The sequence below is a fragment of the Teleopsis dalmanni genome, chromosome 2, assembly GCF_002237135.1.
Source record: "Teleopsis dalmanni isolate 2A chromosome 2, ASM223713v2, whole genome shotgun sequence".
NCBI lineage: Eukaryota > Metazoa > Arthropoda > Insecta > Diptera > Diopsidae > Teleopsis > Teleopsis dalmanni.
Window position 1 is genome coordinate 66,301,675 of NC_051847.1, and position 13,301 is coordinate 66,314,975.

General features: G+C 26.6%; 1 protein-coding gene across 1 annotated transcript; it reads left to right on the top strand.

Annotated features, from left to right (window-relative positions):
- The first annotated feature begins 5,961 nt into the window (after nucleotides 1–5,961).
- LOC119674751 (putative uncharacterized protein DDB_G0282133) lies at nucleotides 5,962–7,332 on the top strand. Its single transcript, XM_038085907.1, has 2 exons — nucleotides 5,962–7,006; nucleotides 7,085–7,332. Exons 1-2 carry the CDS (start codon nucleotides 5,986–5,988, stop codon nucleotides 7,330–7,332), a joined length of 1,269 nt encoding a protein of 422 aa, XP_037941835.1. The 5' UTR covers nucleotides 5,962–5,985.
- Nucleotides 7,333–13,301: the final 5,969 nt, after the last annotated feature.

Below are 13,301 nucleotides of genomic sequence, written 5' to 3' on the forward strand. Positions count from 1 at the left end.
ATAAAATAAAATAAAATAAAATAAAATAAAATAAAATAAAATAAAAAAAAATAAAATAAAATAAAATTAAATAAAATTAAATAAAATTAAATAAATTTAAATAAAATTAAATAAAATTAAATAAAATTAAATAAAATTAAATAAAATTAAATAAAATAAAATAAAATAAAATAAAATAAAATAAAATAAAAATAAAATATTCTTTGCATATTAAAAAAATATTCAAAATTAGCCGTGTGGTGTACCACACGATGGTCCGAAACGGGTTAATATACAATTTTTTTAACACTGAAATTTATTAGTTAACACTATTGTTATCATAAAATATTTGATTCACTATTGTTTCTTCGTATCTTAATGGTAACTTGTTTGTGATTTAATTGCAACACTGAATTTGTGGACTGGCTTAGTTCTTAGTTACTTAGAGTTAGTCAAAACAATCACGAAGTATTTTATATTGTTGGAAATGTATAATCATTATTTAATAGTAGGCTATGCTTATTTGATAAATCGTATTTAACATATGTAAAAATTAAGAAATTAATTCATTTTTTGACTTCTGATAAGATATATAAGAATAAAGTTAAGTTGAGTTTTAATCAACAAATTAACATATATGAAAATAATTAACTTGAAAATATTGAACTAATTTGAAAAATACACCCGCTTATACCTTTGCCATTGATTGCTTATCCAGTGAGTGGTGCTCTTTCAATTAGGAGTTATTAATTCGGACACGATTTTAGGGAGATCTTCTCAATTAAGTTACTGGTACTTGTTTGCGAATGGCAAAAGAATATTATACCAAAAACAAAAAAAAATATTATTAGAAGGATTCGAATAGAAATGAAAAGACAACAATAAAAATTTTAGTTGCTTTATTGAATTTACACTTTAGCGGCAGCATCAGGTCCTTGTTTTTTTTTAAAATGAGGAAGGAGCTGCGATTAATTTGAATGGCGAGCACTATTACGCCATGTTGATTGAATTGTTGTTTTCAAAAATTAATCAGTTAAATATCGACGACAATCAGTATTCGGTTCCAACAAGACGGCACAACTAGCCATACATCCCGCACAACAATCGATTTATTCCAAAATCAATTTGTTTACAACTTCATTTTCAGAAGTGGTTCAGTTAACTATCTTGTTAACCTCTCGTTGGTGCAATTTAACGCCTCTCAATTACTTTTTATTGGGTTATATTAAGTCATTGCTTAATGCAGACAACCGACAAACCAGAAACTCTTGAAGCGTTGGAAGCCAATGTTCTTGCCACCATTGATTCTATTGACACCATATGGCCATATTTATTGTCAAAAATAGTCAGAAATTGGACTAATTAAATGGACCATATAACTCGTAGACACGGTGGACATATGGTGGAAATCATATTCAAAAAATAAATGCCATGAAATTATCTACCTTTATTGATTTTTACTTATCTCATAATTTCATTTCAACAATATTTCTGTCTTGTATTATCATTATAATACGATTATTGAGTTCAATAATATTATTCTATAAATTATTAAAGTTAGATAATATATTGATTAATATTTCAATCAAATTGTTGCTACTAAAAAATAATTGCTAAGCACAAAAAACTGAGAATTTCTTTTCACCATTCTTAAACTCTTTAAAATTAATTGTAGCTATCTTATTAAGAATATGGTAAATATCCTTAAGAAAACTTTTCATTTTACGACCACTTCATAAAACTGATTTATCATTTCGAAAACATCACCACCCTCATTATAATACAATTTCTTAGTCTACTTCAAAAGTAATGATCCTATACAAATAAACAAATTTCAAACAAATTTCAAACAATTTCTATTTGATATTTCTTCGAAGAAAAAATCAACAAACAAATTTGCAATAAAACTTACTCAAGCCTACTCAAATGTTTTAAATCACTCATACGCACCATTGCACATTGGGTTAATTCGCTGAAATTAAAATTAATGCCAACGAATTTTTATTGAAATTGTATTAATAATTTCGTATTATAAAACCTTTAATTAGCCACATTGTATTCACATAATTATTGAATTAGTGAAGCTAATTAAGTATCGAAATTTATGGTTATTTCTATTTGAATGAAACAATTGCATAGATTTATTTAATTAACTAATTAACAAAAGCAAAACAAAAAATAAAAATCTAATTATATTTTAATTCAAATTAAATTATTAACATATTATTAATTATATTAATAATTATAGAAGCCATACGAACTTTAAATTTTTGGAAAACAAAAATTTCTTTTTTTTGTTTTTTAAGACTCCAACTTTTTAATATATATATATATAAATATATATAAGTCTTATAAAAAATTATTTCTATGGCATTTGCTTTGTTTTGTTATTATCGAATAAATGTATGTAAAATATGTTTAACCCACGTGTTAACTTTCTTAGAAGAAAAGAAATTTTTATTACTCTCAAAAGTAAATAAATAAAACATTTCAAAATTATGTACAAGTGCAGACAGAAAATATTGTTTCTTTAAAGAATTTATTTCGATTTTGTTTGCTTGTTTAAATTTTAAAATTTATTTTTAATTTTTTCAATTTTTTTAATTTTTTGAATATTTTTTCCATTTTAAATTTACAAAGTTTTGCAAAAATTTTAAGTAGTAAAAATTGCACATTTTCTGCAAAATTGTTAATCACTTAATGTTTTCATAAATTTTTATTATGTTTACATACAATTATATAAATATTACCTGATGAGTTTATTGAAATTTGTTACTACTTCTACATATGCCAAAAAGATTTGTTATCTAACAACTTAAGAAAATAAGAATAAAATCAAGAATGTTTTATATCAAAAGATTCTTTGGCAAGTTATTGAAATTTTTAAATCAAATATTTACAGAAATTTCAGGTTTTAATGTTAATGTTTTTTAAGAACAACATATAAATACAATTTTAAATTAATTTTAATAATTAAATAAAAAATTATTTTTTTCACTTTGCAAAAGTTAATTTGACTTATTTTTTATTTGCAAATATCTTCGAATATTCTTCGGATACGTATACCCAACTCAAAACCTAAATATTGCCGACTAAATTCTATTATATTATAAGTAAACTCCTAATATAATTTTCAATTTTAATCTTCAAACAAATTATATATTATTACGGTTAAAAATTAAGCCTTTTTACGTTACAAAAAATAGACTTTCTGTATTTTGTTTTAAACCTGTATGTCCTTTTATAAATTTTAACTTATTTTGATGTTTGTTGTTGCACAGCTTGTACGCAGATATAACTATATAGACTTTAAAGGTTGTTGGTATCACTATCTAATTTCACAACAATTACTAGCCTTATGGGGCGGTATGCACTTCTTAAAGCAGTCATCAAATAATCAGCAAAGCTTATGAGGAATACATAAATTAGTCAAAGAGAAGGGAAGGACTCTGTAGAAACCCTTTAGCTAAAAAAGAGTAAATGCCCAGTTGAGCTGACTCGAAAAATCTCAACATAAGACTGATTAAAGTAATGATTACTAATGTTCTTCTCAAACCGTAGTCAGGTATAAATTTCAATAAGAAGTGTTCAAAGAAGCCGAGTCTCTCAAAAACTTTAACCTACAATTCGTGGTGGCCTAAAATAAACAACCGAGTTGAATTGATAAATAAAAAGCTTTCATACCAACAATGAATTATAGAATATTCAATATATTTGGTAATTACCCATTTATGAGTATACAATTTATTTCATTTATTTATGACATCTCTCAAAACACCTGACAATGTCAGATGTGCTTTTATAAATAAAAGAATATATATCTATGTACCAAGTTTACCTAACAGCTTTATTTTGTTACAAATTTTGTTGAGCTTTCTGACTTTAATAAGCACAATGTCCCTGTAAACCATAATTTCCTTTCAGCTAAATTTAATTGATTCATTTTTTACTCGCTATGAGTCCAAAAATCTACAAGTAAATTTTTAATAACGCAAATGTTAAGATAAGCTTGAGGCGTATAAGGGACAACATCCTTATTAGGTAACTGCGAAGGATACATTTTATCCACCCTAGTTTATAACAAGAAGAAAAATAATTTTTTTTGTTATATGTAATTTTTTCGTCAACATCAAAGTAAAAATTAAATTTGTGCAAATTTAACGCGCTTAATTAACATAAAATAAAAAAGAAATTTTAATATCTTTTCGTTTAAGACATAAATTTATATAAATTAAGAAATTAAAATTTTGTTTCATAAAAATTTGCAAATATATTATATTTACCTTAATGGTTGGAGATACAACAAATAAGAAATAATTAATGAAGTCCATTGCTTGAAACAAAAACAAAAAATTATTTTATGTAAACATTTTTTATAGGAGGATTCGGTGAAAAAAAATTATTATCGATTGCTTCCAGGAAATAAAAACTTTTGTTTAATTCGTTACTTTATTTATTCATTAAAGAAGCATAATTTTTTATGAAAATATTTCATCTGATTTGTTTTCCTCATGCTTAGCACTATTGTGAGGGAACTCATCACTTACTTTACGCTTTGGTCTTACTTCATGAAAGTTTATTAATTTTTTCTAAAGAAATTAATTTTTGTTAAATATTTCTTTAGAAATATTAAAAAATCCGAACGGAACTCTAACACCTTTCAAGTCTCTTATATACATTTTTTGTAATGAAAATGTAAAATTTTTGAACGCACAATATTTTTTCGTAAGTTGAAAATCTTATTTACCTTATTAAATATTATCTCCTTAACACTGGATATCAGACGGCAAAAGCTAAACTTCTAAACTTCTAGTATAGAACTTGTACCAACCATTCACTTGTCTGAATTTGTATATTTTAGTTTCGAAACCTCCAATTATCTACTTACTAAAGCTTTGTCACTGTCATGGCTCCATAACCACTTACATGGTTAAAGGCCCATGCCCGGGTATAATGACAATACCCAGATACGATGAGGCTAGTCACAGGAGAAAACTTCAAAAAAAGGTATATACTTAACTCTACATAACTATAATATTTGTGATGGCATACTATACTTCCATTTGCAAACTGATAAGTATATGGATAAATATCTAAAAATGTGAAGAAAGTGTGAAAAAAGTAAAATAAAATTATAAAAATGAGTGTGTAAGAAATGGAAATATTTAAATATAAAAGTAGAAATATAAAATTGAAATGAAGAATAAAAACAAAAACTACGGATAACTTTATATGTTGCTAAAAGAAATAACTATTTATATAACTAAAAATAACTATAAGATTAACTAAAAATAACACATAACCCAAAAAATTAACTAAAAAATTTAACTAAAAATTAAATATAATTAAGATATAATAAAAAATAATTAATAACTATACAATAATTAAGATTAACTAAGAAATATCTAAAAATGACTAAACATAACTAAAAAATAACTAAATATAACTAAAAAATACATCCAAGTCTCCCTCCTTCTATATGTGTTTAACGAGAGGCAACAATATCAACAGATATTCAGAAAGTCATTAGTCCAGTTTTTCGCCTGGGAACTACCCAGGTTCATCAGAGTGAAGAAATTTATATATGTGAAGCAAATATTTCTTTTGTCGTGTCTTCAGATTGATATATATGCAAAATCATACAGCTTGTATCTCCAAAAAAAATTACAATCAAAACTACAATTATTATTAACATTACTGTGTGTAAGACTTAAGATTCAAAAACTGCAGGCATTGTAACTGCAATCCGCACAGAATAAAGAAACATATACATATATAAAACTCAAATATACAGATAAATATACTTCTGAATTGTATTTTAATCATAATCAATTAACAAAAGTGTTCAATAATATATATTTAGTTAAATTAATTAAATGAAAATACCAAATGTTTTAAAATATTTAAACTCCAGTTGGCCTTGTATTATTTTCTATCAACATACAACATTTAAATTTATTAAAACTCAAAATAATTTCTTCTCTGCATATCATTTCATAGTATTCAATGAAAACAGAAATGATCTTTAAAGAATATATCACAGAAGCGTTGATCGCCATACAACACCCAGCATCGTTCGATGACATAGCTGGTTACATTGCTAAGAAGACACGAAAGAGACTGTGCTCTATTAGATATGACATCAGTAATGCAATGCAGCACTGTTTAGAAAATGGTGAAATACTTAATCAAAATGGTTACTATTTTATGTCGAAAACAGTCAAAAATTCTTTACAAAACATATGTGAAGATAATGTATCTGACATATTGGATGATAAGAAGAAGAAAAACCAAAAAAATAATATGAAACAACCTTCATTCAATAGAAAAAAAATAGTAAAAGAAATAACCACTAACTCAGATACAAATAAAAACATTTGCAAATATGTTTCTTATAAAATATATAATAATGAGGACGATAACATCCCCGGATGCTCAAGAGAAAACTTAAATAACCAAAATACAATACAAAAAAAGGTGACAACAAGAATGAAAAGTAAGTTCATTGAAGACGACTCCAGAAAGTGTGGAATACAAAATAATTTAAAACCGATCCAAAACAAGAGACTCTACGGAAATGATAAGAATAAACAAATAACGAATAAAAAAATTGTTCTTTCAAGAAAACGTCGCGGTTGTATCTTGAATTTATCAAAAGCTCATAAAAGCTTGATACTTCCAAATATCAGTATTTCAGACTCGGTTAACCCCTCTGCAGATTCTGATAATCTATCAAACAAAACAACTAAAAAAAACAAGGAAGAACTTGCAAAACCAAAGGCCGAAAATATTAATACTAATAGATATAACTTACGTCTACGAAAAAATTTGATTTCAACTAATAATAAAAACGGTTACTTAGGAACTCGAAAAAATCTCTCCAAAAGAAACACTGTTGCTATTTCTAGCTCACTTTTTAGTAAAGAAAAATTTCCTGCAAATTCTGATTCAAATGGCAATGCAAACAAATTGATGACTGCAAAATCTAAGAGGAATAAAATATGTCAAGAACAAAGTGAGGTTGTAGGTAAGTTTTCTAATAATTATAACTATAATAATAAATCATCCGAATTAATATGCGCTACAAATATAAATTTTGGGAAAGTGGCCCATACAAAAAGAAATAGAAATTTCAAAAGAAGCAGTAAAACGCAAAGAAATGAAGAGAAGGCACCTTCCACAAGCCGTGCTGCATATAGAGACAGTTCTAAATTCATTGAAGACTCATCTGAATATGATTGCAATACTCAAATTAGTTCGAGGTGGAGGAACTTTTTTTATCGTTTAAAAAATTGTTTCTTCTCGGTTGTCCTAAATTTAACAGTTTTTTTTAAAAAGAGTGATTCTCTTTAACATTTTATTTTATGTTCGGATTTTTTTGTATTTTGTATTATTTTGTATTATTGTTTTTTTAATAAAATGGTTTTTTTTTTAAATAAATTTTGAATTCAGTTAGCGGAGTATTTTTTCGTTACTTTTATTGCAGATATATAAAAATATGATTAATTTGGTTTTATACCTTGTGATCAAAAAAGAAAGAATTCGTTCTTTTTTTGAATTTCCGCACTTATCCAATCGGTAAATTTTTTTTATTTTCACGCTGGCAACGCTATTATACACATTCTATCAAAGTTTTTGTTTGGCGTCTATACAAAGAAGTCGAAAAATTTTTTTGTGGCGATTTTTAGCTGAATTTCATTCAAAAAAACGTCGTCGTGATGTGGCCAAAGAGATGATTTCCAACGCAGATAGTGGCCCCACATTCATCGAAAGCATCTTAACTGTTAATGAGACATGGATCTATAAATTTGACATGCCCACTAAACAACAATCGACCGAATGGTGCTTCGAAGGTGAGCCGAAATCGAAAAGAGAACGCCAAAGTCGGTCCAAAATCAAGGTTATGCTGACTGTTTTCTTCGATATTCGTGATGTGGTGCACTATGAATTCCTTCCAGACGGTCAAACGGTCAATAAGGAGTATTATTTTGCCGTTACGCGTCGTTTGCGTAAGAACATTCGAGGCCAGAAAGAGGCCAGAATTATGGAAGGAAAACTCATGGAATTCACACCACGATAACGCACCGGCTCACTTAACGTTGGTTGTGTTGTAGTTTTTGACCAAAAACTCCACCAAAAACTTCACCAACCAAGCACCGTTCTCTCCAGATATGGCCCCGTGTGACTTTATCCTCTTCCTCCGTTCCCCCGACTCAAATTGCCATTGCGAGGAACGCGTTTTGAGACCATGGAGATCATAAAAGAGAATTCGCTGCGTTAACTAAAGGCCATACCTTTGGCGGCCTATAAAACTCGATTTTGGCGGCAGTTCGGGTAATATTCTTCTTTCTCTATCTTTGGCAAGCAATTTAATTTCTAATATAACTTTTCTGTTTGTGTAAAAATAGGGAGGCTTCTGCAACATCCATGACTTGGATTCATAGGAACTAAATTTTTTTGACTTTATTTTCATTCAACAAAAGTTTTAATATTCCTTAGAGAATTGGATTATTGAAAAGTAAATAAATAATTAATTTATAAAATAACTACTGGAGTAAAATCAACTTCCCCCTTTTTTTGTAAAAATGGACGTAATATCTAAGTAGTTTTTATACAGGATTTATTTAGGCTTTTTTTCTTCGTATACAATCATTCAAATAGAAACCCATATATTTTATAATTTTAGCATTATAATTAAGACTTGTTAAAAGCCTAAACAAATAAATAAATTTAATATTTGTTTTTAAGTATAATTTATTCTAACCACTTGAAGGCAATCGGATGAAGTTCACTTGTAAAGCAACTGTAGTGCAGGTAAATAATGTTATTTATTTTAAGTTCAGATTTGTACAATATTTTTTACTTTTAATGTAAGAGTTTAGTTAATAACATTTTTTTAAGACTATTTCTAAATAGAAAAAAATTAAGTTTTTAATGAGTTTATTTAATGTTGAAACATGTTTGATAATAAAGGATAACAAATTTCATTTCTTAGGTAGCATAATTAAGATAAGTAAATATAATCTAATCAAATAAAATAACTAATTAAATAAAATAATTAATGATAAAAGAAGAGAATAATATAAAAACAAAAATTAATGAAAATTGTGAAAATAAGAAAAAAAAATTTAATAAAACAACTTTCTATAAAGATTATATTGAAATATGGGTAGTAGTCTAGAAATCAAATATAAAAAAAAACTTAATATAAAGAACATCTATATTATAATCAGGTCATTAAAGTGATTGTTTAATATAGTATTTTATGATACTAGCACTTTATGAAACTAAATTATAATTCATTACAAATGTATTTTTCCCGCGTAAATGCAATGTAAAGTGGCTGAGAATTATAATATTGTACAAAAACTGTTATTCTTATTATATTTCTCATTGAAAGTATTTATGCGGAAGTTAATTTATTGCTCGTTTTCAATTGTTGTTTTGCTGGATTTTAGTGCTGTTAACTAGTACTTTTTCTAATCATTACATTAGTATTAATAACTAGTAGTTATGGTTTTTTTGGTCTAGTAACTGTAAAATTATTCCTGTGTTTGCCTTGCTACTATTTTTGTCCACAGATTACTTTACCACACAGAGTAGTTTACCATATAATGACTAGAATTTTTTAGTTCAAATTTACCAATAGGTTCACTAATTAAAAAAAAATAGCATTAAATTGAGGACGGAGAAATTCATTCTTCGGTAAGGTTAGGCGATTCACTTAGGTATTTGGGCCCACTGTGTTGCCGTGTTATTTAAAACTCAAAGATTAGAACCACTTAGAACCTTTGGCAAAACTTATGATGCTATTCAGAGATCGTAGATCCTTAAAAATTAAAGCCCCTGTAGTGATAAGGCGGTTAAGTGATGGTTGAAAGGGAGATTTAGTCTCCTAGCATGGTTACCTAAAATACAATGACATGTAAGTAAATCTACTACAAGAGTGATATCTATACGGAGCATCTCTATGAGAGAGTTTGATTTTCTTCATTGCATCCAGATGCCTACATATCGTTGAGTCTTCTCGTCTTTTGCTAAAAAGTTCGGCACTGAAGAACTCAGTAATAGTTCGCTTGATGCCAAGGATACGCCCAAGTTGTTTAATTGTTCCCAGTGAAGTCCTGAAACACCACGTCTGACTAGCTCGTCTGCTTTGTAATTGCCGAAAACATTCCATTCACCGGGGAACCAAGATTAAAAAAATATTAAACTGCGTCGACATCTCATTTATATATGTGTAGCAGTCAAAAATTGTCCCTGATTTAAATTGGACTGACCCCAAGGACTTTGATGAACTATATCTGAGTTTTAATCTCTGGTTATCAGTTAGTTAAAAAAGTAGAAAGGAAAAACAATTTTTAATTTTTGATAAATAATACATTGAAAGGAACAAAACGAGTTTTAGCTATTTGATCAACTAATGAATTTAATTTAGTTCCGTCACGTTACTGGAAGATCTTATTCTTGCTGTTAAAATAATCAAACCAATTCGTTAAAACCTATTGTGTATTGCGAAACAAATAAATGAATTATCATGTTAATCTCATATAGTTTTCTATTATGAATAATAATGCTACTGATTCTTTGATATTGTCTCTTCTTATGCATTATGCATTTTATTTACAACTAAAAAATTTTCAGTGATGAATTGAATTACAATAAAATGCTGTCTATGTGACATTTCCAAAACTTCATATGCATAAAATATATTTTCATATTCACTTTGAAATACAGGATATTGAGCTTGTGGCTAAATCAGTGACCAAATGAACAAAATTAATGCAATTTAAATTACTCACTCAATTAGTCCAGCACACAGGCACTAATCATGGTAATAGTTCCAGACTGTTTACCACACCAGACACATTTCTCTATGCTTGAATATATTTTTACTTATTTACATGTAAAATTACACAAATGTAATCATAAATCTGCTTTAATAAAGTTAACTGAAGCAACAAAGTAATTATATGAAATTGTGTAACATAGTTACAAGTTTCAGTTCCGTTAGATGAACTTACTGGAATATCAGCATTAGTTTTATGCATACTTCTGTTCATCGTTCTTGTTTTATATATAATAATACATGATTTGTGTTAATGAAATTAGTAAAAGTAAAAAACATTGGACACATTAGATGAATATCCAGTTAGCAAGAATCTCAACTTCATAAGAAACTTTTTGGAGGACAAAATAATAATATACTCTTGATAAGCGAAGGGAAGATTAAATTACTTCGCGTGAAGAGTTTTCTGGTATCTTGAATTACAGAAGTTTAGCTAAAATACTTTAAAAATTTTCATATACGAATATTATCTTAAAAAGCATTCAGGTGTTTAAATAATATGAAAGAAACTTGTAGTTTGAGACTTACGAATAATGTTGTAAGTTCTTAAAAATAAAAAAAAAAACATCTGACTTAATTACCATTTTTTATATTAAAAAGAAAATATCTTTACAATAAAACGTTACTTACTGTACAAATGATTACAAATTAAATATTAATTAAAATTAACATTTGTTTAATTAGGTTCAACCCTTGTTACATGCAGTCTCAAAAAATTATTTACGAATAATTAAATACAAGAAATAATTCCAAGAACATTGATGATGGTTCTTTGGCAATACTTGAAACCACTCCTAAAATTCAATTAATGAAAATAATATAAAAAGATTTTTTGTTGTTGTACTTCACTACTTTTTTTCACTACCTCTATATTAAAATTAAAATTTTTTCAATATTTATAATTAAAATATTATTAAAATTTAGTTTATTACAAATTTAATATCACTAAATTTTATTTAAGACAGTATTTATTTTGTAAGAGTTTCATATCTTTATTTTAAAACGACACTAAATTGTAAAAAAGGTTTTTTTAATAACGTATAATTAATCTTAAATACCATATTTTATTTTCTAATTGAAATAGAATATTTGTTATAAGATAATAATAATTTTCAATAAGAAATATTTTACCCACATTATTTCAGCGCTTCTACTTTAAAGTAATATATCTCAAAAATACTCCTCAAACTGAATATTATAAACACATTTTTACTTTCTTAAATGTCCTGGTAATATTTTAAAATTTAGGTTCTGTAGGTTATTAACATAATATTAACATTAATATTAACTGCTTAAAGATATATATATTATATTCAAGCTAGTGGCGCATGATTTCTCTATCGAGCGAGTCTTATGAAGTCAGATTTATAAATATTTAGATTCAGATTTCAATAATTTAGTTAAATTAAGATTTGACTAGATCAGTTCTGTGCACTATCTGAAAGAAATTTGACAGCAATATTTGTTTATGGATGTGAATTTATATCTTCCACAAATAGTAATTTTTTGGTCTCTAAATTTATCAATAAATAAATTAATTAATAAATAGTTTTTTGAGTATCATAATCAATACATTCGAATATTATTTAGTTATAGTGCTTTCACTACTTAACAAATTTAATGAAATCTTGGAGTCAGATTTGAAGTTACTATATTTGCTTCATGGTAGAGGCCATGAACTTTCAGAAGTTCAGGAAATTAGTAAATTATTTGCTTCCCAATGTAATCATTATATTCAACTATTACACATTTTAATTTTAATTTTAAGTTATTTTTTATATAATATCGTGACCATTATGATAATTATAATTCTGTAATTAATTAAAACGTAATCATTGCAAGTGTAACTCACCAGATCTATGTTACCATAAATAGATTAAGTTAATTCACAAACTTAATTTTAGTTTAATTATAATGATAATTAAAATTATAATTATAATTAAAATTATAAAATTATAATTATAATTAAAAATACATACAAAAAGAAGAAAAGAACCAGCTGGCAATCTTATGATGAGGAGAACAGCAGTAATTTGAAATCTCTAGACTACAAAAAATCCAATCTAAGAATTATCTAATGAATTATTAAATAAACCGAATGTTCTAATATATGTAAGTGGAGAGTCATCAGAGTTCGCTGTTAAGATATTCGAACTATCAATGGACGGTCATGCCGAAACAAAGAGTCGTGGAGAGTGAAACTAGTGATCGATATCCACTTGCATTAAATTTCTGCTACGGTTGGTCCATTCATTATATGTTTAAATCTTTTATAGGTCAACTCTATCAAGTTCTATTTACAAATACTCAAAAGGTCAATTTTAAATTTTAAAATACAACCGGTTCTTTGTTTTTTTTAAACATCGTTTATTTGTCAACTATATTTTAATTAAGTGAGTGAGATAAGAGTTATTTTATACCCAAAGCGGACAAAACTTCTCACAGTAATCTTAATTAATGACAGGCTTATTTC